Raw genomic sequence first — 22656 nt, 5'->3', positions numbered from 1 at the left:
AGTTTCCGATAACCCGGTTTGTTGAGACGTGGCCCTGATGCAGACCCCACGCGGTCGGCTTCGCGCTCTTTCCCTTTTCTTCCGCGAATCCTTGGTGGTTTTAATTTTGTCGAGGTGCGGGGGAGGGGAGTGCGGTCGGGGTGAGTGTTTAGCAATGACACGTGCTAGCCCAGCGGTTCTCAACCTTTCTCGGCTCGCGACCCCAAATTTGTAGCCAAAAATTTCCGCGACCCCCAGGAAAAGTTTCACGACCCCACGGGACCCCTCCTTTAGCATGCCACTGCGTCTGATCCGAGGCGGGCATTTTGCTCCCTCAACGGGCAATTGGTCTTTGGACTTTCCTTTAGCATGCCTCTGTTACGGAGTGCGATTATCAGTCTTAGTTTGGGGGCAGTATTGTCTCAAAGTTGGCCAAAACGCTCAGAAATGTCTTTGAAAAATCATGTTTTGGGTCGATTTTAAGCAGCCACTGCGTCTGATCCGAGGCGGGCATTTTGCTCCCTCAACGGGCAATTGATCTTTGGACTTTCCTTTAGCATGCCTCTGTTACGGAGTGCGATTATCAGTCTTAGTTTGGGGGCAGTATTGTCTCAAAGTTGGCCAAAACGCTCAGAAATGTCTTTGAAAAATCATGTTTTGGGTCGATTTTAAGCAGCCACTGCGTCTGATCCGAGGCGGGCATTTTGCTCCCTCAACGGGCAATTGATCTTTGGACTTTCCTTTAGCATGCCTCTGTTACGGAGTGCGATTATCAGTCTTAGTTTGGGGGCAGTATTGTCTCAAAGTTGGCCAAAACGCTCAGAAATGTCTTTGAAAAATCATGTTTTGGGTCGATTTTAAGCAGCCACTGCGTCTGATCCGAGGCGGGCATTTTGCTCCCTCAACGGGCAATTGGTCTTTGAACCTTCCTTTAGCATGCCTCTGTTACGGAGTGCGATTATCAGTCTTAGTTTGGGGGCAGTATTGTCTCAAAGTTGGCCAAAACGCTCAGAAATGTCTTTGAAAAATCATGTTTTGGGTCGATTTTAAGCAGCCACTGCGTCTGATCCGAGCCGGGCATTTTGCTCCCTCAACGGGCAATTGTTCTTTGGACCTTCCTTTAGCATGCCTCTGTTACGGAATGCGATTATCAGTCTTAGTTTGGGAGCAGTATTGTCTCAAAGTTGACCAAAACAGTCACAACGGTTTTTCAAAGACATTTCTGAGCGTTTCGGCCAACTTTGAGACAATACTGCTCCCAAACTAAGACTGATAATCACACTCCGTAACAAAGGCATGCTAAAGGAAGGTCCAAAGACCAATTGCCCGTTGAAGGAGGACGAAATACCGCCTCGGGTCAGACGCAGTGGCTGCTTAAAATCGGCCCAAAACACGATTTTTCAAAGACATTTCTGACCGTTTTGGTAAACTTTGAGACAATACTGCTCCCAAACTAAGACTGATAATCACACTCCGTAACAAAGGCATGCTAAAGGAAGGTTCAAAGACCAATTGCCCGTTGAGGCAGCAAAATGCCCGCCTCGGATCAGACGCAGTGGCTGCTTAAAATCGGCCCAAAACACGACCCTAGCTACCTCGCCGCGACCCCTTAAAATTTTTTCGCGACCCCACTTGGGGTCGCGACCCTAAGGTTGAGAACCACTGTGCTAGCCTACTTTCCCTGAGAAGTGGCGGAAAAAGGGGGACGGGTACAGTGTGTTGGGGTGAAGGTGTCACAATTCGGTTCGTGGTTTAGAAGGGTTGCGTGGAAGTGGTTGGAGCGGCGCCAGGCGGGGCCTTTGGCAGTGCAGGGGCCTTTGACAGTGCAGGGGCCTTTGACAGTGCAGGGGCCTTTGACAGTGCAGGGGCCTTTGACAGTGCAGCAGACAGCGGCTCGCCCCAAATTTGGCCCTTTTCGGGCGACAAGGCCATTGGTGGATAGGAAAGGGGAGGGGGGGGGGCCTAGTCCAGCCCGCTGCCGGCCGGGCGGCCGCCGCGCCTGCGGTCGTGTCGGGTTGGGCCGAGTCGAGTAGGTCCGTCGCCCCGCGTCGAAGTTTCCAGAACGACTCGCCGGCCGGACTACCAGTGCAGTGGCTCGTATCGCGCTGCGGCGGCACTGGAGGCGGCCGCGGGCTGCGCGGGCACATCGCCCTGCGTTTGTAATTGCGCCTACACTGTGAGGGAACGATTTTTTTTTCGAGTTCGCGCACTGGTTGATATTCGTCGGGTTCTTTTGTCAAATTTTTTAGGTGGCTGTTCGGAAAAGCGTTTTTGGCGTGGCCGGGACTGACCGATTACGCGAAGGCGCGAACCAGTCGGAACCGAATTCCGTGCTTTACAGTGTGGGGTTGTGCCTCAGGCTCCGAAATGGGGACCGGCTACTCGGCGCTCCACTCTGCGAGGAGAAGGCGCTCCTCCTAGTGGCTGGGTTAAATCTGGCTGCCGGGCCGCCTCGTTTCGAAGAGGATCCATTTCGTCTCTCTCTCTCTCTCTCTCTCTCTCTCTCTCTCTCTCTCTCTCTCTCTCTCTCTCTCTCTCTCTCTCTCTCTCTCTCTCTCTCTCTCTCTCTCTCTCTCTCTCTCCTTCGGGGCGCGGGGTGCATTCCCGGGCCGCCGGGCCGGTGTTTGAAAGGCGCCGAGGCGAAGCGGTATCGGGAGGCACGTCACCGCCGGTACTCTGTAAATAGGAGAGCGCCGCCGACTCGACTTGACGGACGCTTCCGCGGAAAGAAAACAAACGGAGCGGGTGGCGCGAGATCCCCAAAGCGCGCCCACACGAAATGGGAATTTTTTTTATCGGGTACGAGTTATTGGCACCTGCATTTCGTAGGTCCTTTTTCGCATGCCTGGCACGCCTCGGCGCTTGTTCAAAGTGTCGGTCTTGACAGCGCGCGCCATTTTGGCGCCTAAACGAGGCCTGCACCTCGCGTCCCCGCTTCCCATTGGTCGGTTGCAGCCCGGGCGGCGCGCCGCAGCGCCGTGGAGGTAGGCAGCCCTTCGGCCACGTCCCGAGGGAGACGCGACTTGACAGCTCCACGCGCCGAGCGGAGTGGATGAGGTTGGTTCACAAGGGACCCACAGGGACGCACAGTGGGCCAGAACACCGGCGCCGGCGGCCAAAACTCTAGACGCGTTGTGAGCTCCGGAGTCGCGAAACAGGACTCGAACCGAACGTGTGACCCCACCAATGGATTCATCGTTTGGAGAGCAATCCATTGGAGGGGTCACACGTTCGGTTTGAGTTTCATTTAGCAACTCTGGAGCTCAGAACGTGTCCGGTATTTTGACCGCTTCCACCGGTCTTCTGGCCCACTGTGGGACGGTCTCTGGCGCGTGGAGTAGCGACGCTTGTTTTGTGACTCGTCGTACTACACTGGTAGACAACTTGTTGCGGCTGTGAGAGTAATAAGGGGTGTGGACCACGGCCACAGCTGCCGTCTGATTCCGAGTGTGAGGTCTCTCTCGCACTCATGGGGCGTCCCATATGGGCGCGAGAGAGACAGACTAGCGAATCTTTCAGAATCGGCCATTGCACTGTAAACAAGGCGGTAGAGTGATAGCCGCGGCACCTTGCCAAGCGGGTCGGCGGATCGCTTTTTATTGAGCGGACTGTACCTCCGTAAGGGACGCGAAACACTGAGACAATGGTACCTGTCTGCACATGGGCTCCCTCAGCCTTTTTTTTTGTCGCTGATTTGTAGTTTTTCTTTTCTGTTTCCTAATGGTAATATGCGGACGGGCTAAGTTGACGTCACTCGTCTGAAAGTTTTCGGCTGCCAAATTCGCCTTTTTCTGTCTCTTCCTCTGAAGCGGCGGCATTCGTGTAGTTTTTGCTTTTTTTTTGGTCGGGTCTCAGTGTTGTGCGTACAGATAAGACCAGTGGAGGCGGCAAAAATTCTAGACGCGTTTTTAGCTCCAGAGTCGCTTAACGACCCCACCAATGGATTCCTCGTTCGGAGAGTAATCGGAGGTCGCACGATCGGTTCGAGCCCCATTCAGCGACTCTGGAGCTCAAAACGCGTCTAGAATTTTTGCCGCCTGCACCGGTCTTCTGGCCCACTGTGCAGGGGTGCGCGAGGCGGCGGGTCGCTTGGTTCGTCCTCGGCGTCCTCGGTGGTATGGCGGTACACTGTAGTGAAGGCCCACCACATGGCGAGGCGAGTCAGGCGCGCACTCGTCCCAATTAAAAATTGTCTGCGGACTTTCGTCGCTCTGTCTCTCTCGCACTCTTCGGTCGTCCCGTGCGGGTGCGAGAGAGCGAGAGAGAGAGCGAGAGAGAGAGCGAGAGAGAGAGAGCGAGAGAGAGAGCGAGAGAGAGAGAGAGACGACGACGACGATCTCGAGAACAATCGCCTCGGTGGCCGAACGCACGCACCGAGCCGTGCCGAGCCGCGCTCTAGAACCGACAGACGCGCTGTCTCCTCCCTCTGGTTCCTTCCGCCTCTGAGTAATGTCTTTGTTGTTCGACTTTCCGAAATAAGCCGGCCCTGGCGGGCGGCCAGCGGCGGCGGGCCGACAGCGATTTCATCGCGCTGTCTCTCCCGCACGCACGGTGTGTCCCACAAGGGTGCGAGAGAGACACTGAGCCTGCAGGGCGGCGCCGGCGGGCAAGACCGGAACCTTGAGGCCGCAACAACAAGCCGACTGATTCCGAGAGCCTCTTTCGCCGCTCTATCTCTCTCGCACTCATTGGGCGTGCCGCATGGGTGCGAGAGAGACAGAGCGGCGAAAACGACTCTCGGAATCAGTCTGCGGCAGCAGCCACCCTCTCAGCACATGGCACTCCACTGCTCGCTCTCGAGTTGAAGTCGTTCCGTTTCGAACGGCGGGCAGCTTCCCGCGCGTCAGCCGCCAGCCAATCGGAGCGGCGCGGTCTGGCTTCTGCGACGGCGGTCGTGACGTCACGCGCGTGCCTCGCGAGCAGACTGACTCGGCCGAGAGTCGCTCTGTCTCTCTCGCACCCATACGGAACGCCGCGTGAGTGCGAGAGAGACAGAGCGACGACTCTCGGAATCAGTCTGCACGGCGTGCTTTCGGCGCGCGAGCACTCGTCTTCTTGGCACGCGCGTGATCGAGCTGTTATCGCGGCCGCGGAGTATTTTATTTACTCCGCGAGGAAGGAAGGCCGGCTCGGCTCGGCTCGGTGCTTGCTGGGACAGAAATAGTTTCGGGTACCCGGTTCCCGCCTTCGCCTTTTACGGGGCAGAGCGCCTGCGAGGTAGGCACCGGCTGCTCTGTCGCGCTGCCGTGCCATGCGGGTTGCCGCCTCGCACTTCGCAGGCGCCCGGCTGCTGCAGGGCGCCGCTCGTCTCTACACTGTCGAAAAGGGCAGTTCTGTCCATGGGGAAAGGTGCGGGTGGACCGAACACGGTGTACCGAAAACGCGGACAATGGAAGAGTCGTGAACGGGATAAAATTTCGAGTGAGGTTTTCTTCACGACCCAAAGTCGGACGATAAAGCATTACCTCTTGCAAAATGCGGTGTTGTGCTAGAGTCTTTCATTCCATTCCCTCAGCTCAAACGTGCCACCAAAAGAAAGTGCTTCACATAAGAGCCATTGTTATGAAAAAACCGTTGTCTGGACTGAAAAAAAAGTTCTGAAAACGGCGATCGTCGAACATGCAGGTGAACCACGTGGCGAACCTTTTCGACGTAGCAAAACCCGAAAATGTTCCGCTCCGGCTGACGCCGACCTTAACAGCAACACTGGTTCACCAACCTGCAGTCGGCGGGTATTCTTCCACTGGACACTGCTCGAAATTCTTTTCTCTGGACCGCTGCACTGGGCTACGCCGGTTCTTTTCCACCGATGAGCTAGGTCCTTGTTTTACTGACCAGCCCATCCCCATCCTGGAGTCCCTTCGGCTCCTTCCGAACGCCGAACCGGTTCCCCGATGGGCCCCGGCCAGGCCCTGGCGTACCGCACAGTGGGCCAGAAGGCCGGTGGAGGCGGTCAAAATCCCGGACGCGTTTTGAGCCCCAGAGTCGCTAAATGGGACTTGAACCGAACGTGTGACGCCACGAATGGATTGCTCTCCGAACGAGGAAACCATTGGTGAGGTCACACGCTCGGTTCGAGTCTTGTTTAGTGACACTGGAGCTCGAAACGCGTCCTGGGTTTTGGCCGCCTACGCCGGTCGTCTGGCCCACTGTGGGCCGGCCCTGTGTCCCTTGTTGTGCTTCGAGTCAGTGCTCGTGGCTCGCCCCCCACGGTGGGGCTACGAATTAGGCTTGACCTCTGAAGGGACGCGACGCAGGTTGACCTTGGAGGGACCTCTTCGCATGCCTTTTCCCCCCTCGGTTTGGCTGCCGCTTTCCTTTGGCCCAGGTAGTCCAAATCAAGTCAAAACAACGCCAAATGATGTCTTTTTGACATCGAAGTGGACGACATTCCGACACAAATCGGTCAGTTTGAGATCTTACTGACATGATTTGGCCTTTATTTTGTTCCCCCTGCGGGCACTTTGGTGACGTTGAACGCTTCAAACGAGTTTAAAAGAAAAATTTGACAAAATATTAAACGAAAAAAGAAAAATCTTTTTTGAGAGTGTATGGTGATGTGTGTCCGCGGCTGGCAGTCCCACGTGGTGACGAGTGGCTCCTAATTAGAGACTCACATTATTCATTGCTTCAGGCTGATTCCGAGAGTCGTCGCGCGGGTCCGTCTCTCTCGCACCCGGGGGGGAGGAAGAGGCTCTCGGAATCAGTCTGCTGCCTTTGTTTTTGCACCCTGCGCGGCACGGCTGTCTCCCGCCTCGCGGGTTCGCAATTTGGGTTTCGCATTTATTTTTTTCCCTTTTCTTTTTCTGTGAAAGACACACTGGCGGAAAAGCGGCACGCACCGCAAACTAGATAGATATGAAAACGTAACCATGCAAAAGAATATGCCTGCTGTTATTATTATACTGAATTTGTGCCCACCTTTTTTATGATTGTTTTTCTCTCGGATTTGAGTTGAGGGGAACCGAAGCGAGTCTGGCCGACCAATGACACCGCGCTCGAACAAATAACCGGTCAGGCCTTTGTTGACGCAAGTGGAGGCGCGCGAAGCCGTCGGCGTGGCCCAGCTGGAGCCGAAGCGACCAAAATACGCGCAGCAACAAACCGTCTGGAAGTCCGAGACCCGAGTCCCGGGTAGGGCAGGACGAAAGGCGGTCTGGTTCGGTCTGGTTCGCGCGGCCAGCGAGGTCGCCGGGACCAGTCCGGTCCTGTACTACACTGGAAAGTGCCTTATTCGCGTAGACCGCCGCCGGCTGGGTATCGCGGGTGGGCGAGGAGGTTTGTCTCAGACGCGTCGGTTTCCGCCGGTCGCCGGCCAGAGCGCGCTGGCGGAGTTTTAAGGACTCTAACTAAGCCGCACAGACGCGGCAAAGAGCAGCTGATGTGGCTACTTGGGGGGGGGGGGGGGGGGTCCTTTCGGGGGACACGGCGGACGTGCACCTCTGTGCGTGGCGTCCGTCGCGCCGCGCCGCCGCCCCCTCCATGCTGTGCGTGGCCGTGGCGGGCGGCGCGCGGCGGGCGCGTCCCGTCCCGCCCGGGTCGACGCGCCTCCAGTGTGTTGCCGGCAACGCTCGCGAATGGAGCAGCCGGCCCGCAGGACCAGAGTCCCCAGGACGACGAGCCGCAGCCGCCACTGCCGCCATGGGCGCACACTGGTCGGAGCAACTCCTGCAGCTGGACCCCCTGGTCCCCCTGGTCGAGCAGGGCTTCTCCTACGATCACGGCTACGAGCTCTGCGACTACCCGCCCAAGGCCAAGGATGAGGCGTGGCAGCGAGTGAGTGCCGCGAGGGGTGCCGTGTGGGGCCCACACTGTGGGGCTTACCGCTGACTTCGTCTTGCGACCGCCTGGACAGGGCGCGAGGGGGTAACCACTTCAAGAAATCGTGTACAGACTACCCGGTATCACGCTGTAATACGGGCGTGTTACACGTGTTCCCGGGCGGTCGTGAATGTGTTCACGCGTTCGCTACGGACCGTCCCTTGCCGCGATTTCCCATCCCGTTAATTTCATTTCGGAGTGAACGCCCGGTCGTGAATGTGTTAAGGTGCCTTGCCTTCAGCAAAATTCCATACTTCATTATGGGAAATGTACGCAACAATAGAGTGCGCGGATGCACCGAAAAAGTACGAACCGTCGGTCCTTGTTCCATAGAAACGAACTGATGTAAACTGGTTCGGAGAACAATTACTGAAGTACGTGCGCACAGTCCAGGCAGATTGTTGACCGGACTTGTTCCTTCCCGTCTTTTCCCGTCCTTTTTTGTTATTTCTCCGAGTGCTCGAGGCACCAGGACCGGCCGGAGCGCGGCAGGGCGGCGCCGCGCGCTTCCTCTTCCGCGTCGCGGCTCAAACCTGCACACTGTATCGTCGCTCTGTCTCTCTCGCACCTTTACGCGACGCCCCGTGAGTGCGAGAGAGACAGAGCGACTCTCGGAATCAGTCTGGGGCAAAGCGCCTCGGCCAAAGCCCGCACCCCCTCCCCCCCCCCTTGCCGTGCGCTAGATGTGAAACTGAGACATGTGTCGAAAAGACAAGAAAATAGACTCTCCCCTTCCCCCAGTGTAGCGGTCCTGGTCTGGCTTGCCCAGCAGTGTGTCACCGGGACCCTCACTGGCATGCCTCAATCTGCCTGCTGCAGTGATAAAGGGGCACGCGCCAGCCGCATGCAGCGTGCTGCAGTCTCTCTCTCTCTCTCTCTCTCTCTCTCTCTCTCTCTCTCTCTCTCTCTCTCTCTCTCTCTCTCTCTCTCTCACACACCCCTACGGGAGAGACACCCGTAGTGCGAGAGAGACAGCACGACGAATAGCTCTGTCCCGAGTCAGCCTACTGCGGGCCGCGGCGTGTCTTTCGGTCGCGTGATTAATTTGCATAGGCGTGATTGGGATTCGTCCCGCGTGGCATGCAGGTGCGTTGCAAAGGCCTAAAGGGGGCGGCAGTTTTGGTGTCTTTGCGGCCCTGTCTCTCGGAACTTGTTTGTACTAGGGGCCTAGGAACTTTTTTCGACTCTGAACTTGTTGAGCATCCGAGCATCCGTGCCTCGCAAACGGGTAGAGTTACACACACCGAAGTTCAGGGTTACTCAATTTTCCAGTTTTGGAGTGGGTGACTGCACTGCACTCGATTTGTTTGTTGTGACGGCCTGTGTGACCCGCGCCAAGTGCGAACTCCTCGGTCACGGCCTTGGTCACGGCCTCCGTCACGATTCGCGGCGCACTGCTGTGCTGGGGGCTGGCTGACGTGACCGCCGGCAGGGAACGCCAAAGCCGGCGGCTGAGCGGTTTGTTTACATCCAGCGCGCGGCGCGGCGCTGCGATGCGGGCCGCGGCCGCATCGTTCCCATTGCACGCACACTGTGGGCTTCGCCAATCATCTCTCGGGTTTGTAACCTAGCTCGCTGATTCCGGTCAGTGCTTTCGTCGCTCTGTCTCTCTCGCACTCGTGGGGCGTTCCGTGCGTTGGGTGAGAGACACGACTGCGCGACGAAAGCACTGTTCGTTCCGAACTGAGCGCGCTGCGTTGGTGACACAAGGGTGCCTGCAAGGGAGCTCCGTCCTACCTCCCCGCTCCTTTGCTCTCCCTCTCCCCCGCCCTTAACCCCATGGACTGCCTACCCCCTTTTCCCCTTCCAGTTTCCCCAAGCCCCGCGCCAACCGCGCGCCTGCTTCGCCTCGAGCCCCGTGACGGGTAGGCACGCCCGCTGCACAGCGGCGCGTTGAACTCGCTGGGTTGCCTACCTTGCTTCACTTTGTCCACTGGCCTCGCGACGCGCGACGCGCCCGCCAGCTGACTGCCCAGGCAACAGGCAAACGCAGTGCTGTGCAGTGTGAGGTCCTGCCGGGTCCTGCCTGCCTCCCGAGCGGTAGGTGACTTCCAGCGCACTGGAGTGCGGGGTGTTGCCTGCCTGCCGGCGCGGACCGCCAGTCTCAGACTCATTCCGAGAGTCGTTTTCGTCGCTCTGTCTCTCTCGCACCTACACGGGGCGCGGCGTGCTTGGCGCGGAGGCGCGGCTCCACTGTGGGCGACGCGTGGTCTGGCGTCGTGCCGCGCGGTCTGCCGTGGCCAGCGGGCTGCTTTCGAACAGAGCTCGCGACGCTCTGTCTCTCTCGCACTCACGCGGCGTGCCGTGCAGGTGCGAGAGAGACAGAGCCACTTTTGGCGCGGAGCCCTCTGGAGGACGTTGGGCTGTACCACTGTACCAGCTCGTCGTGCCTCGCGGCCGCTCGCGGCGCTCCTGGCTCCAGTCGGCCGTCGGTGCTGTGCTCGCGCAGTACAGTGTGGCGCCGTGCAGAGGCTGTGGCCGGGCGTGTGTTACGTGGCGGCGGGCTGGCTCCGCGGGAGGCCTGTCTCTCTCTCGCACGCATGGTGCGGCCCGTATAGGCGCGAGAGAGAGAGAGAGAGAGACCCACGACCGCACCGCGCGGAGTCACTCTGCCGGGCCACGGTCAGCCAGGCTAGGACAGGACAGGCTAGGCCAGGACGGGCTGGCCAGGACTATCCAGTGACTAGGTGGAGCCGCGCTTAGCAGCTTGTGGCGACGGATCGGCTGAGGTAGCTCCGAGCCCAAGCATGCAGAGCCATGGCGACTTTGACGACCAGCGCGGTGCGTGGGTGTAGGGCCTGACTGTAGCCAGCGCTACCAGTGTTTGACTGGAGCGGTTGGTTGTTGTTGTTCCGTTGCCAATTGCTGTGGCACTGTGTGAAAGGTGCTTCGCTCCGCTTGAACCTGGTCAAGGATTTTGGCTGTAGCAAAGGATTTCCCCTGGAATGCAGACAAAATACCTCAAAGTTGTGAGGGCATTCCGTCAATACGCAAAATTCTCCATGCCAGTTCCTTGGAAAGATTCAAGCAGTGCCGTTGTTTGATGAAGGAACACCCATTTCTGGACGTTGTTTTGACATTGCCTTCTGAATTTTGTTGCAGTTGGTGTCTATGAGCGAAGAGCTTCGAAGAGCCCTGTATGCTACAAATTCAGCGAGCTTCGACCTCGAAATCCTGGTTCCTGACCTGGTTGGTGTGACGGAGATTCTCACAGAGGACCACCGCAAGGAACTCTGTCGGCACCTACCTGCGCGAGCTGAAGGTAAGATTTGTCAAATTTGTTACTTTGTTTTGCGTGTTTTTGACTGGTGATAGCACTGTGTAACACATATGTTCTTGTTTTGTTCTTTCAGGCTATGTGTGGACTTTGGTGTTCAGCACTTCCCAACATGGCTTCTCGCTCAATTCTATGTATCGCAAAATGCAGAGGCTTGAAAGCCCTATTCTTTTAGTTATTCAGGACACTGACAACAATGTAAGTACAGTGACTGCTAAAGGCCATCATTCCATGTAAAAAACTACATTTCTGTAAATTAATTTTTGAAATTATCTTGCAGGTGTTTGGTGCTCTTACCTCCTGTGCACTGAAAGTCAGTGACCACTTTTACGGAACTGGAGAGTCACTACTGTTCCGGTTCCAACCTCAATTCCAGGTCTACAATTGGACTGGAGATAACATGTATTTCATTAAGGGCAACAATGAAAGCCTTGCCATTGGTGCTGGAGAGTATGTATACAACTAACCTTATCCACTTTACTGCTTCTTTGTTTTTCATTTTTTTCATATATTCTTTTTTTTTTTTTACAGTGGGCGCTTTGGCCTTTGGCTAGATGGAGATTTATACCAAGGCCGGTCCCAGTCTTGCAGTACTTACGGGAATGATCCACTGTCAATCAATGAAGACTTTGTCGTCAAAACATTGGAATGCTGGGCTTTCATTTAAGAGGAATGCACCAGCAGCATCCGCAGCGTGGCTTGCTACCATTCCCAACTTAGAATACTAGTCGTCTTTTTAATTATTGTGTGTGTACCCTGCCCTGGAACGTCATAAACATATGTGCATCATATCAGCTGTTTGTGTGTTTCCTCACAACTTGCTAAATTGTGTTTTATTGTGAGATATATTTGTGTTAATACTGATTATTTATGTCTTTAGTTTGTTTCCCCTTTTATGTCAACCACATAACTTGTGTTCAAATTATTATTATTATCAGTAACCATGGAGTATTCTATCAAGTTTTGTTGCAACCTTTGCGCAAGGCTTGAAGAATCTGTCAATGTGAAACAAATAATGAACTGTTGCTTTAACTTGATTAGGCTTGATTGTTTTATCAAATTACGTGTCATGAGGCATTGACCTTATTTCATTATGATACTTCTGATAGAATGGCAATATTCTTGAAGTGGTCAGAGTAGAGGCTTTATGCTGCCAAGTAATGCAAGTAATTTTCAATAGGTGATTTTTTTGTGTGAAACTCTATAGGAGGTCATATTTGTGTGAAACTCACTAGGGTGCTACTAAACATAGGAACAGGCATTGATAATGTAACATTGCTCTAGTATGTTATTTTCATATTGTCTGTCAGTTTAAAGTAGAATAGATCAAAATATTTTGCATGTTTTTGCCATGAAATAATGTATTTGTGAATCTATATTACTGTATGAACATATGTTTGACTGTGGTAGAGTTATATCAGAAACTAGTTGCTCAAAAGTTTCAATTCAATGTAGTTACTAATATTGTGATGATGTCAATGTGCTTTACCAATCCTCTCATTATAAGGAGAGTACTCTGTGTAGCTAGTAATAGCAGAGTTGTGTAAAAATTAATCACGTGTTAAAAAAAAAGCAGAAACCAATTGTCAGTGCTTGTTAACATACCATTGGGGAAACAAACCAATGGCCATCATTGATGCAGTTCCGCCTGCACACACATAGTTGTAAATAGAATATAAATACATGTATTATAAATACCTTTTATATTTATACTGTTTTAGAACTTGTTGATTTTTTTTTCTCAACACAGAGCTTTGTATCAATTAGTTGTTGCGTATATGTCATCATATGTCTATGGATCATTCTTGTGTGTTGTGAAGTTGTTTAAATGTTTCATGATTGTTAGGATGAAGTGAACTAATTGTTTCAAATTCTGTCTGTGCATTACAACTCAGACATTTTTGAAGAACCCCATTATGGCTCTAGGTCAGTCTTGATTTATATTGCTTGTATGAAGTCTGGTCAAATTCACTTTCCTGGCTGCCAAGTTCTCTAATGAATCAGTACACACTTGAATCTACAAAGGTTATGAAATAGCTGTTTGATGGAGAAAAGAATGAATCCTTCAGTGAACATTAACATTTCTCTTACTGAGGTGGCTCCTAATAAGCAACCATCTTAGTAAGTTTCTTTAGTACAAACTCTATTTTATATATAATAATGGACCAAAACAATAATCTACCTTGTCCTATTCTCTCCTTATCACAAGAGAAAATTGGGAATTTCATTTTATCATGTCGACTTGTTTGATCTTATTCTGGGGAATTCGAGGCATACATATTTGCCTGCCATAAAGACAGTGAGAGATAGGATTAGGCTGAGACAATGGGAATGCAAAGCAAGAGTGTGATGGGGATCAAGATGCTAAATACTTAAAGCTACGCTGAACATGTATATATTTATTGTTGTCTTTAGTCAGTGGATGTTCGTCATTGCATAGGATGATTCAAGGAAGAGAAACAACAGCAATAGAAGTGTGGTATTTTCTTCCATGTTTAAATACCATGGCTAAAGTATCACTCTGTAGAATTAGCTTCATGTGTGTTTTCCATGCAGATTTAGAAGAATGAAAAGTATTTGAGACGTTTCATTTAAAACATAGAAAAGTCAGTGTTGCTCCTTTAACCAGTCATATTCGAGTCAGTTTTTGCCCAGCTTTTCGTTAGAAGGTGCCCTTTTCAATCTGTGCTGTACTATTGTTGTGACCGAAACAAGACTTTTTATAGAGCAAAGATGTGCCATGATGCCAATACTTTTGTTACTGGATAACTCAACCCATTTCAAATAATCTTCATATTTTGTCATTTTTCGTTTTGCTGAGTTGTTTTGCTCGTTCAACTAAGTTGCTTGTTCAGCCAAATTATTCTTTCAATCTGTTACATCAGATTTGTGATTCTTTTATTTTGTTGCAGCTTTTCTAGTTTGTTTTTCTGTTGTCATTTTTTTTCTTTTTTTAAATTATTTTGGTGAGATGTACTTTTGCAAAGAGACTGAGAGGAATGTGGAGCCTGTAGTTTTACTTTTCTGTTAATGTATATATGTATAAATTTAACGTTATTAAAATACTTTCACTGCACAATTTGCCTTTGCATTTAATAAAGCCTTTTCATTTTGCCCTTTCCTTTTATTTTGCTTGCTTGCTTTTTTTAAAATCTAAAACTCTTAGTAGCAGTGTACCACAAACTATCACATGGGTTGAGAAACATGATTGAAAACACAAATGATATTTTCTTGATGTCTTCAAATGATTGGTGTCCAAAACAAAACTTTTTGAGTTGCTGTTTTTATTGTTGGATTAATGGCATATTAAATGTCTGCTTGTCATATTCATACAGTAGCATTGCTGTATTTCTGCAGAGAATGAAATTTAATGAAATTTGTAGCGCTTCAAGTGTTTCCAGGGTCAGTGTAGAGCTCCAACTGAGCTTTGTGTTGTTACTGCATAACTAGGGGAGAGGTTCTATCTGTACATAGGATGTGATTTATATTTTTATTGAAGTGCTGTTACTAGGAGTTCCTTCAGGCACTATTTAAAGAATACTTTTGATCGGTGTTATAAGTAATTGGGTGAGAAGCACCTGTGTATAAAGAATAGTGAATTGCAGCCAAATTTCATTTCTGTTTGACTAATATTTTGTAGACACTACTTGAATGTTTTAGTAATTATTTTTATGCGGTGCCCCATTATGCTCATCTCTAGTTAAATGGGGAAAGAAATTGTAGTGTTTACTTTAGCTCTCATGTTTCTGCCATGAAATTGTTTACCATGTGATAGACTCCCTCTGGTGTTGAGGCAGAAAAGAGAGGTTCATTACTGTCAAGTCAATCTTAAGGTTTGCTTAGGTCTTAAAGTACTGCATCTCAAAATTTAATTTTTGGAACAAACTCTTATGACAAGGTGTGTTATCCCATGCAGTCGCATTTGTGCAGTTATTTTGATATTTTTCAGCAGGTGCGAAGGGCTCCTACTGGTTCCCAATGCATTATGTGTACGTACCCCTGCAAAGCTAAATTCAAATCGTCCCATAGCAATTCTCATTTGTCTAATCCCAGGATAGTAGTGAAGAAATTTTTTACAAATTGTTAAAATTTGTCATTTGCTTCTTTTTGATGTTGATGCTGCATTGCGTTTTTTCCTCTTTTTCCTCAACGAGTTTAGAAAAGCAGACATTGTCTTTTTGGAACAACACGGCAGAAGCAGCAATGTTTTCAGATGTATAAAATCTATGGGAAAGTGGTATCTGTATGATCCTGCATTATAATGTCTGGAAAGGACTCACTAGTGTGAGTTCCAAAATTTCGATAATGGAAAACCTATCACCATTAGAATGAATCTGAGGGGAAACTTTGTGCATATTAGGTCAACTTGATAGGAGAAAGCTTACTAGGAGAACATTCTGCAGGAAATATAAAATTGCGCTTTATTGGAAACCTGCTGGCCAAATTTAATTACTTATTGAGACTTTGCCCACATTTGTGTTAAAAAATGCTTTGTAAGGATGAGACGTTTCTGACAGAAAGCTATTGGTAACATGTTAACGCAATTTCCAAAAAAAAATAAAAAAAATTACAACTGTGAACTTGCAATGGTTGTAAAACTCCATTTAATATTTTGGCCAAGTACTGTACAGCTATGTTTAGGGGGAAGCCAACAAAAGGACTCCCACGTGACTTGATGGAGTTGAGCTAACCAAGCACGTTGGTCCTATGGATTCTTTGCTTTAACATGATATATGTGTACAATAATATAAGTCTGCTGATAGTATTAATGTTTAGATGTAATAAATTATCTATCCTTGATGTGAACTATGCTAAACTTAGTCAATTGTTTGTATTGTGATTTTTCACATCAAAAATTTGTGGAACAAACAAATTTGACATAAAAAGAGCATTAGTTGAGATAAATCGTAGAAGATTAATGGTGGTAATGTCTTGTTCTATTTATTAACAAACAAATGTGTCACTTAAGTTAATTTTTGGTAGATTTATCTCAAACAATACTATTTTATTTCTAATTTTTTTGTTTTACATGGGCTGTATGGTAAAAGCAATTTAGAGGAGAAAGCCGCTGAAATTATCATTCTTTACAAGGACCAAATGATTGGTTTGGTACAAACTATATCATATTCAGTCAACAAGTTTCTTACAAAGCGTTTCCAAAATTCGTATTTTATGGTCAGCAGGGCGAATTAAAGCACCAGGGACAAGGAAAGTAAATGCAAGTTTGTTTTTTCTTTTTCGTAAGATGGTTTGGCAAAATTTAGGAATTTCAATACTACCCAATGTCAATTAGTTTTCAGACTGATTTGCAAGCTTAATTTTGCAAGACATGCTATGCTTTTAAATGTTCATACTTTTGTGAGTGTCCTTTCCAAGCTCAACTGCAGCTAATTTATTTGGGGATTTTGTAAGATAGGCCAAAACCATTTGGAAGAGTCAAAGCTCAAACCACTTGCTCTAAATTAACATGTTCTATGTGTTCTTAGCACAGCTTTCAAAATCAACTCTGTAACTTTCTCCTCCAGTGTCATGTTGTGCCTTAGTTAGATGCTTCACAGAACAGTACTGTGTAGATTAAGAAAAAGATCTTGGAGCTAAATGGAAGTTGTAGAAATGAATGAGAACATAATCAAGCTGCAATTACCGCATTGCCACAAGGCACGAAAAAAAATTCTACGCTTATATAGAGAGCTGGTTGTTACCAACTCTAATAGGGGCTGTGAAAAAAAATGTGTTAGTACACCATTAAGTCGCTTCTTAAAAACGTGAACTGTCTCCCGCAGCTTTCCCTGGTTTGATGAAACAAACGAGTGCACAAACTAGTTTTCGGCCTTTTACTTTTTCTAAGTGAACCAAATATCAGTAACCCCCTTCCCCCCCTTTGAGACGTGGGCAAGAGGTGGGGCCTGAGCGAGGGCAGAGCAGGCAGAGCCACAGGACACAAGAGTCGTCGCCTCCTTGCGCAAACCACTACTTGCTCAAGTACCAGCAGCTGCATCGTGCGGAAACTCTTCAAAACCAATATCGGCCTATCGAATTAAAAGTCTGGTCCTTGGTTGGACCACGGCCAGCACAAAGAAACCAAAACGAAGCATGTCATTGGGTCGATGCTAAGGCTCTCTGCCCTAAATCCGAGTGATTTTTGCCATGAATGCGCCGCGAGGAAGGAAAGACCTCGCGACCCCCCCAAACCTTTTCTTTCCCCTCCTGAGCTCAAGGTAACAGGTGCGGTGCAGAGGCCCCAAAGATTCCAAGTATTCCGGTGGTCTGAGTCCGATTCGCCTTAAAAGAGTGGAAGGTGAGGCACCCTGTCAGTAGGCCAATGGAGCTACGCGTCCTCCCGAAGTTGGATCTGCCCCTGCACTTCCAAAGCACAAAAACGTGCGTTCTCAAAAAACCGCTGACATACGAAATGGAACAATAGTGATAAGTTTCGTCTCTGAACCAATAAAACCTATAAAGTCTTTTTAGATGCATTTGTGCGTCTGTTATTATATTTTCTGAAGTGCTAAACTTGCTTTCTGCGCGTTAAATGGTTAGCTGTAATGGCCGGAGTGAAGCCCAAAGTAGTGCTCACTGTCTTAGACTTTAAATAAGGAAAAACCGTAGCACATAGTTGTGGTTGCTGAAAATTTGGCGAAGTTAAGTCTCTTGTCGTGGCTTCTGTTTCTGCAAGAACACAAATCAATATGAGTCGATCTCGTTTCTGCAGTATAGCTATACTGTAGGCACTGTTTTTAATGTGTGGTGCTAGTTGTAAATAAAAAGAATGGCAAAACAAATGTGTATTTTTATTTCTTAGTTACCATTCCAACACACTCACTGATGCCACCAAAAAACATTTCAAAATTTCCGTCAGAGAAACAGCCTACATGGATCCGAAATAGTACGTTTTGGCGGGTGGCCCGGTCGGCCCGCTGCGCCGGCTAGTTCCATGGTGATGGCGGTACTGTTGTGCTTTGCAGTGCCGAGGGCCCCGCCGCCCCGCGGCCCCGACCATGGCCGTCGTGTTTGAAGGGGCAGGGCGGGCCCGCCGCAAGTACGGGCCCTGCCTGCCTCTCGTGCTCCCGGTGGGTCTTCTCTCTCTCTCTCTCTCTCTCTCTCTCTCTCGCCAACGAACGTCGATTCGGTCTCACGCTTGATTCCGCGTCAAGAAATGACGTCATTGGGTCATTGGCCGTTCCGACAGCCGGCGGACCGCGGCGCGGGCTGGGAGCGCGACATCGCCCCGTCCGTGCTCAAAGAGGTGGACGTGTGCCCAACGTTCCTGTCGGACGACGCCCACACCATCGGGCTGCCGCCGAGGGCCACGCAGCCCTCCGTCGCACGCTACGTCCGCGAGGTCAAGCACTACCGAGGTGAGCACGTCGACCGTGGTGCCGGCAATGCCCCCGCCCCGCACAGTGGGCCAGAAGCCCGATGCAGGCGGTCAAAATCCTGGACGCGCCTCGAGTTCCAGAGTCACTAAACAGGATTCGAATCGAGTGTGTGACCCCACCAATGGATCGCTCTCCGAGCGAGGAATCCATTGGTGGGGTCCCACGATTGGTTAGAGTCCGATTTAGCGACTCTGGAGCTCAAAACGCGTTTGGAGTTTTGGCCGCCGGCGCCGGTCCTCTGACCCGCTGTGCGCTGTGTCCCCCAGACGCGTCTTACGGCAGCCACTTCGGCCTGTACGGCGGCGTCAACCTGCTGCCCGTGTTCGGGGAGCGCATGAAGACCGTGCCCACCGTGCCGCGCACGCACCACCACTTCGGCACCGGCGTCAACACGGGGTGCGGCAAGCGGGACCTGCCCGTCGAGAGCAGCTCGGAGTCCGCTGCGGTCGGTGACGGTGCCCCTCAGATTCCAGGACGTGCAGCTGCACCCCACCGTGCTGGAGCTGAAGGCGATCGCACAGCGCGCCGACTGGGTGCCTGCGCCGAGCCTGGCCAGCGCCAAGGTGGTGAAGCTCGCCCAGCCCACGCGCCGCTACCCACAAGGTCGGACTCGGACACGCGCCCTTCCCTGTAACGCGCTGGCGCGCAAGTGCAACTCCCTGCTTCAGTGCGCCAGGCTTTGTTCCCGTTCCCGAAGGACCCTGCGGGCAACAGCTGCCCCTCGGAACCCCCGCCCCCTCCGCAGCCTCCGCCAACAGACAAGCCGGAGCCGGTGGTTCTGCCAATGAGGTGCGCGGCGGCATGATGCTGCAGTGGCGTGCCAGCGCGTGGCGCCACCATGGTCCACTTTCAGTGCCAATGATTCTGCCCCGCTCAGCTCCCTCATGTGGCCCACGCCCTTTTGGTACAACGGGTCGCTGAGTCGCCCGGGCAGGCCGGTGGGCGACGCCAACGACTACAATTTCTGCAAACTCGCAAAGAGCAGCGTACCCGTCGCGATGGTGGAGAAAATGGAGCTGGATGATCCCAGCTATTACATTCCGGGACAAGTTGGTAAGCTTCGGCAGGACAAGCAATCCTATCCCCACAACAGAAAAAAACAGTTCTTGATAATTTTGCAACTCTCTGTCACTGCAGCCAATGAAGGCCATGCTCCGGAGCCAAATCAAGTGATTCAGGTTAACGTCACAACTATCTTAGACCTGAGAAAAAAATGTTCTTTTTACGGTAATTTTTTATGTAACGCTTTAAAAAAAATTGCATTTTGTTTAGGATGAGCCTCCTGTACAGAATAAAAGACGGCCACTGTATGAGAGGAGAATCATTCCCTTACGTCCTCCACAAGAACATTACCAACTGAGTCCATGGATTGGACAAGACAAAAGGAGTTTGGAAAGGTGCTGCTTAAGTTCACTACAGTAATAAGTTTTCAACACAATATCAGGTCTGATATGTGTGCTGTGCATTTGTTGTAGGGTCGGATCAGCGTTTCGAACTGACGTGTGCAATGGCCACTACACTCTCTACCCTCCAGGACCACAACCTGCCATAACGCTCAGAAGATGTGACTATCCTGACATAAGGCTGAGTGTGCTGTAAGAAAAGATGGTATGAATGAAAATAGGCTGAGTTTGTGACTTACGTTTTATTCAACATATCATCCATAATGTATGTACAATGTATGGTTAAAAAAAGATGTTTGTTATTAAGATACAACATTTTAAAATACATACAGTTTCCAAGTCACGGTTTCAAAATAATAAAACATAAGCGGACTGGTCTAATGTTTTTGCATTGCTGATAATTTTGAATAACACGCAAAAAAACAGTCTGCTCCTTGTTGGTTCTTGTCAAAATTACATTATGTACAATGTTCCTTTTTAATAATTTTTTTCAATCAGTTGAATTGAAGCAATGATCTGCTATACAACTCATTTTATTTACAGGGTACCCACAAAACACAGTTTGTGTAACTTTTTTCTATTTTCGTTTTACTTATTTTGCCAATAAATATGCTACTTTGAGCATGCTTTGATCCTTATAGACTATCAGGTGACTTTGTCACGTTAGCCATGGAAATATATGGTTCTACAAATAAATGTAATGGATCAGCCAATCCTCAAAACTTTGAATTTTTGAAAATGAAATTTTGTCAAGCCAATGTTTTATTATCTCTATTGATCCTCTTGTCCTCAGCAAATTAAGTGAAGGAGTTAATTATTCCTTGTGATGAACGGAAATCGAATATTAATCTGATATGTAAAGTTAAACATTATGATTCACTAGATGATCTGTTTGGCTGAGATAACGACAGAAAACACAGGAATTTCTGGACCTTTTCTGAGGTCAACGGCTGAAAAATTGAGACATTTTGATTTATTGACAATGGCAGTCTGGGATAGAAAATCACTCCATTCCATGGTGGCTAGAGCATCACATTTCCTAAAGAACAACACTCACAGCTCCTCCCCACTGATACTAACTTTTAGAATATGCAAACGGGCAGTCTTTCAAAGGACCAATCTCTATAGAGTGGTCAAATCAGATTTTTGTTTACTTTGTTCTGGTGCCTATTTTGTTTTGTTCGTATGAACAGTTTGGCAGGACTTAATAAATTACGGACGAACTTAATTCTTTTTCTTGTTTTTTTTTTTACATATATGAACATGGCAGTGTCATCCTGTAAACAGACTTGACATTGCCTGTAATGGATACTTAACGAAAGGCAACATTCCTTTTGCAAATTGGATGAAGCAAAAATCTTCAAACACATTTAGGCCTGTACACAGGTAATAGGTAAGTCACTTTGAAAATTGTTTCGTAATTTTTTTTGTTGTTTTTTTTTTCACAGAAGAGTGAATTAATTAACCATCCCATGCTTTCACAGTGTAAAAAAAAATCTTCAAAGTGTTCCCCAACAAGTAAAAAATATTAACAAAACCTTTCACACAAAAGAAATGCTCACTTTGGCATTCTGGGAGGCTAAAAAACATGCAACCAAATCACTAAATTTCTTTACTTCCCTTCTAAAAATGATGAAATGCGTCTAAATTCGAAATCTGAACGTTCTCGGACCATATTTGACCAGATAAATTGACTTTTACCATAAAAAAGCGCCAAGCGGGCCAAATTGACCCACACGGCATTTTGACCATATTTTCGCGTTTTACACAACATAACGAGCTTATGAACTGACTCTTCACCACTAAAAATAACTTACGTCATATTAGGAATGCGTCCGTTCCGCGTTCACGAAGTAGGCAACCCGCAATACATTTTGGCTGGAGACATCGTGCAGTTCCTTTGACGTAAACTGCCAATTCTTAGGCATTTTGGGTACCGATTGACTTCTAAACGCCCTAGGGTGCCTCTCGAACACTGAGCCGCTAGTCTACCTTCAGTGGCACTCATAGCACGCTCAGCCCGAATCCTTGGGTCAAAGGACTCCATCACTTACTCATGCGTAAAGAGATAAATAAAATGCCGAGATCCACTTTGTTGCTCTCGTGTCTAGTGTTTCAAGGTAATTCACTTGCCTCCGTACATTTTAACTAGCTCGGCAACTATTCATTCCCTAATTCTGTACAATCCGGTCAGGACGATGAACGACACGGAAACCCATCTCCAGGGATACAGCAGGAGCAAAACTGGTTAGGACAGATCACTGAATGCTAGTTGACGAACGGACGCAAATTAGATCCCACTACGCGCCTTGCTGGTTGTGGCGAGTTTATTGTGTACCCGAGGGTGTTTACACATGTCTCTTACATTCCAGCCTTTTTAGCACACACTCAATCGAGCACTCAATCCTCCTTACTATGAGCTCTCCGTTGCTATGAACCCTGGTTTCCGGGCATGCCTTGCTGCTATGCTTTGAAGGTTTGGCCAGGTCTTAATGGTCTGCGGTTCAATAATTTGATTAAAAGTCACTATCTTGATCATAAGGCGATTACAATTACGCCATCTATTATCATTAAAAACGTTTCGGCAACGAGGCACAGTAGAAAACTCTAAGAACAGCAAATCATGGTTTGCGGGTTGCCTACCTCGTCCCCTGTGACCCCTGTGCACCAAATTTTATCCTTTGACTTGCTAAGGGTCTACAAATCCGTGTTAGGTTCCCTTTGGGTCGAAATGACGGTTCAAGAGTTGACATGTACGACGAAAATGCCCGTGGGTCAAATTGGCCCGCTCGGCGCT

At 49.3% G+C, this 22656-nt stretch overlaps 2 protein-coding genes across 24 annotated transcripts in view; both read left to right on the top strand.

Moving 5' to 3' along the window:
- The window catches only part of LOC117640294 (TLD domain-containing protein 2), a 156562-nt gene extending 142372 nt beyond the window's left edge, over positions 1–14190 (top strand). For 17 of the 20 annotated variants that reach the window (XM_034376666.1, XM_034376669.1, XM_034376662.1 and 14 more), the window contains 4 exons: positions 10903–11062; positions 11154–11275; positions 11358–11527; positions 11609–11750. In XM_034376666.1, the coding sequence (XP_034232557.1) occupies positions 10903–11062; positions 11154–11275; positions 11358–11527; positions 11609–11744 (588 nt within the window). In that variant the 3' untranslated portion in view covers positions 11745–11750. Of the gene's footprint in view, positions 1–7555; positions 7756–10456; positions 10582–10902; positions 11063–11153; positions 11276–11357; positions 11528–11608 lie in introns of those variants that run through there. The other 3 variants (XM_034376679.1, XM_034376682.1, XM_034376660.1) reach the window with 3 other exon arrangements.
- Positions 14191–18349: 4159 nt separating this feature from the next.
- Positions 18350–20487, top strand: LOC117640224. Of its 4 annotated transcripts, XM_034376556.1 has the most exons (7): positions 18350–18435; positions 18723–19059; positions 19125–19245; positions 19334–19509; positions 19594–19634; positions 19729–19853; positions 19932–20487. In XM_034376556.1, the coding sequence occupies exons 3-7, from the start codon at positions 19241–19243 to the stop codon at positions 20053–20055; spliced, it is 471 nt and encodes a 156-aa protein (XP_034232447.1). In that variant the 5' UTR covers positions 18350–18435; positions 18723–19059; positions 19125–19240; the 3' UTR covers positions 20056–20487. The 4 variants fall into 4 exon arrangements, with proteins under 4 accessions (XP_034232447.1, XP_034232444.1, XP_034232445.1 ...); XM_034376553.1 differs by having other exon boundaries at positions 19334–19634; XM_034376554.1 differs by lacking the exon at positions 18350–18435 and having other exon boundaries at positions 18626–19059; positions 19334–19634.
- Positions 20488–22656: the final 2169 nt, after the last annotated feature.

The sequence above is a fragment of the Thrips palmi genome, unplaced genomic scaffold (assembly GCF_012932325.1).
Source record: "Thrips palmi isolate BJ-2018 unplaced genomic scaffold, TpBJ-2018v1 HiC_scaffold_12, whole genome shotgun sequence".
Classification (NCBI taxonomy): Eukaryota; Metazoa; Arthropoda; class Insecta; order Thysanoptera; family Thripidae; genus Thrips; species Thrips palmi.
This window is presented reverse-complemented; position numbering and strand designations above follow the sequence as displayed.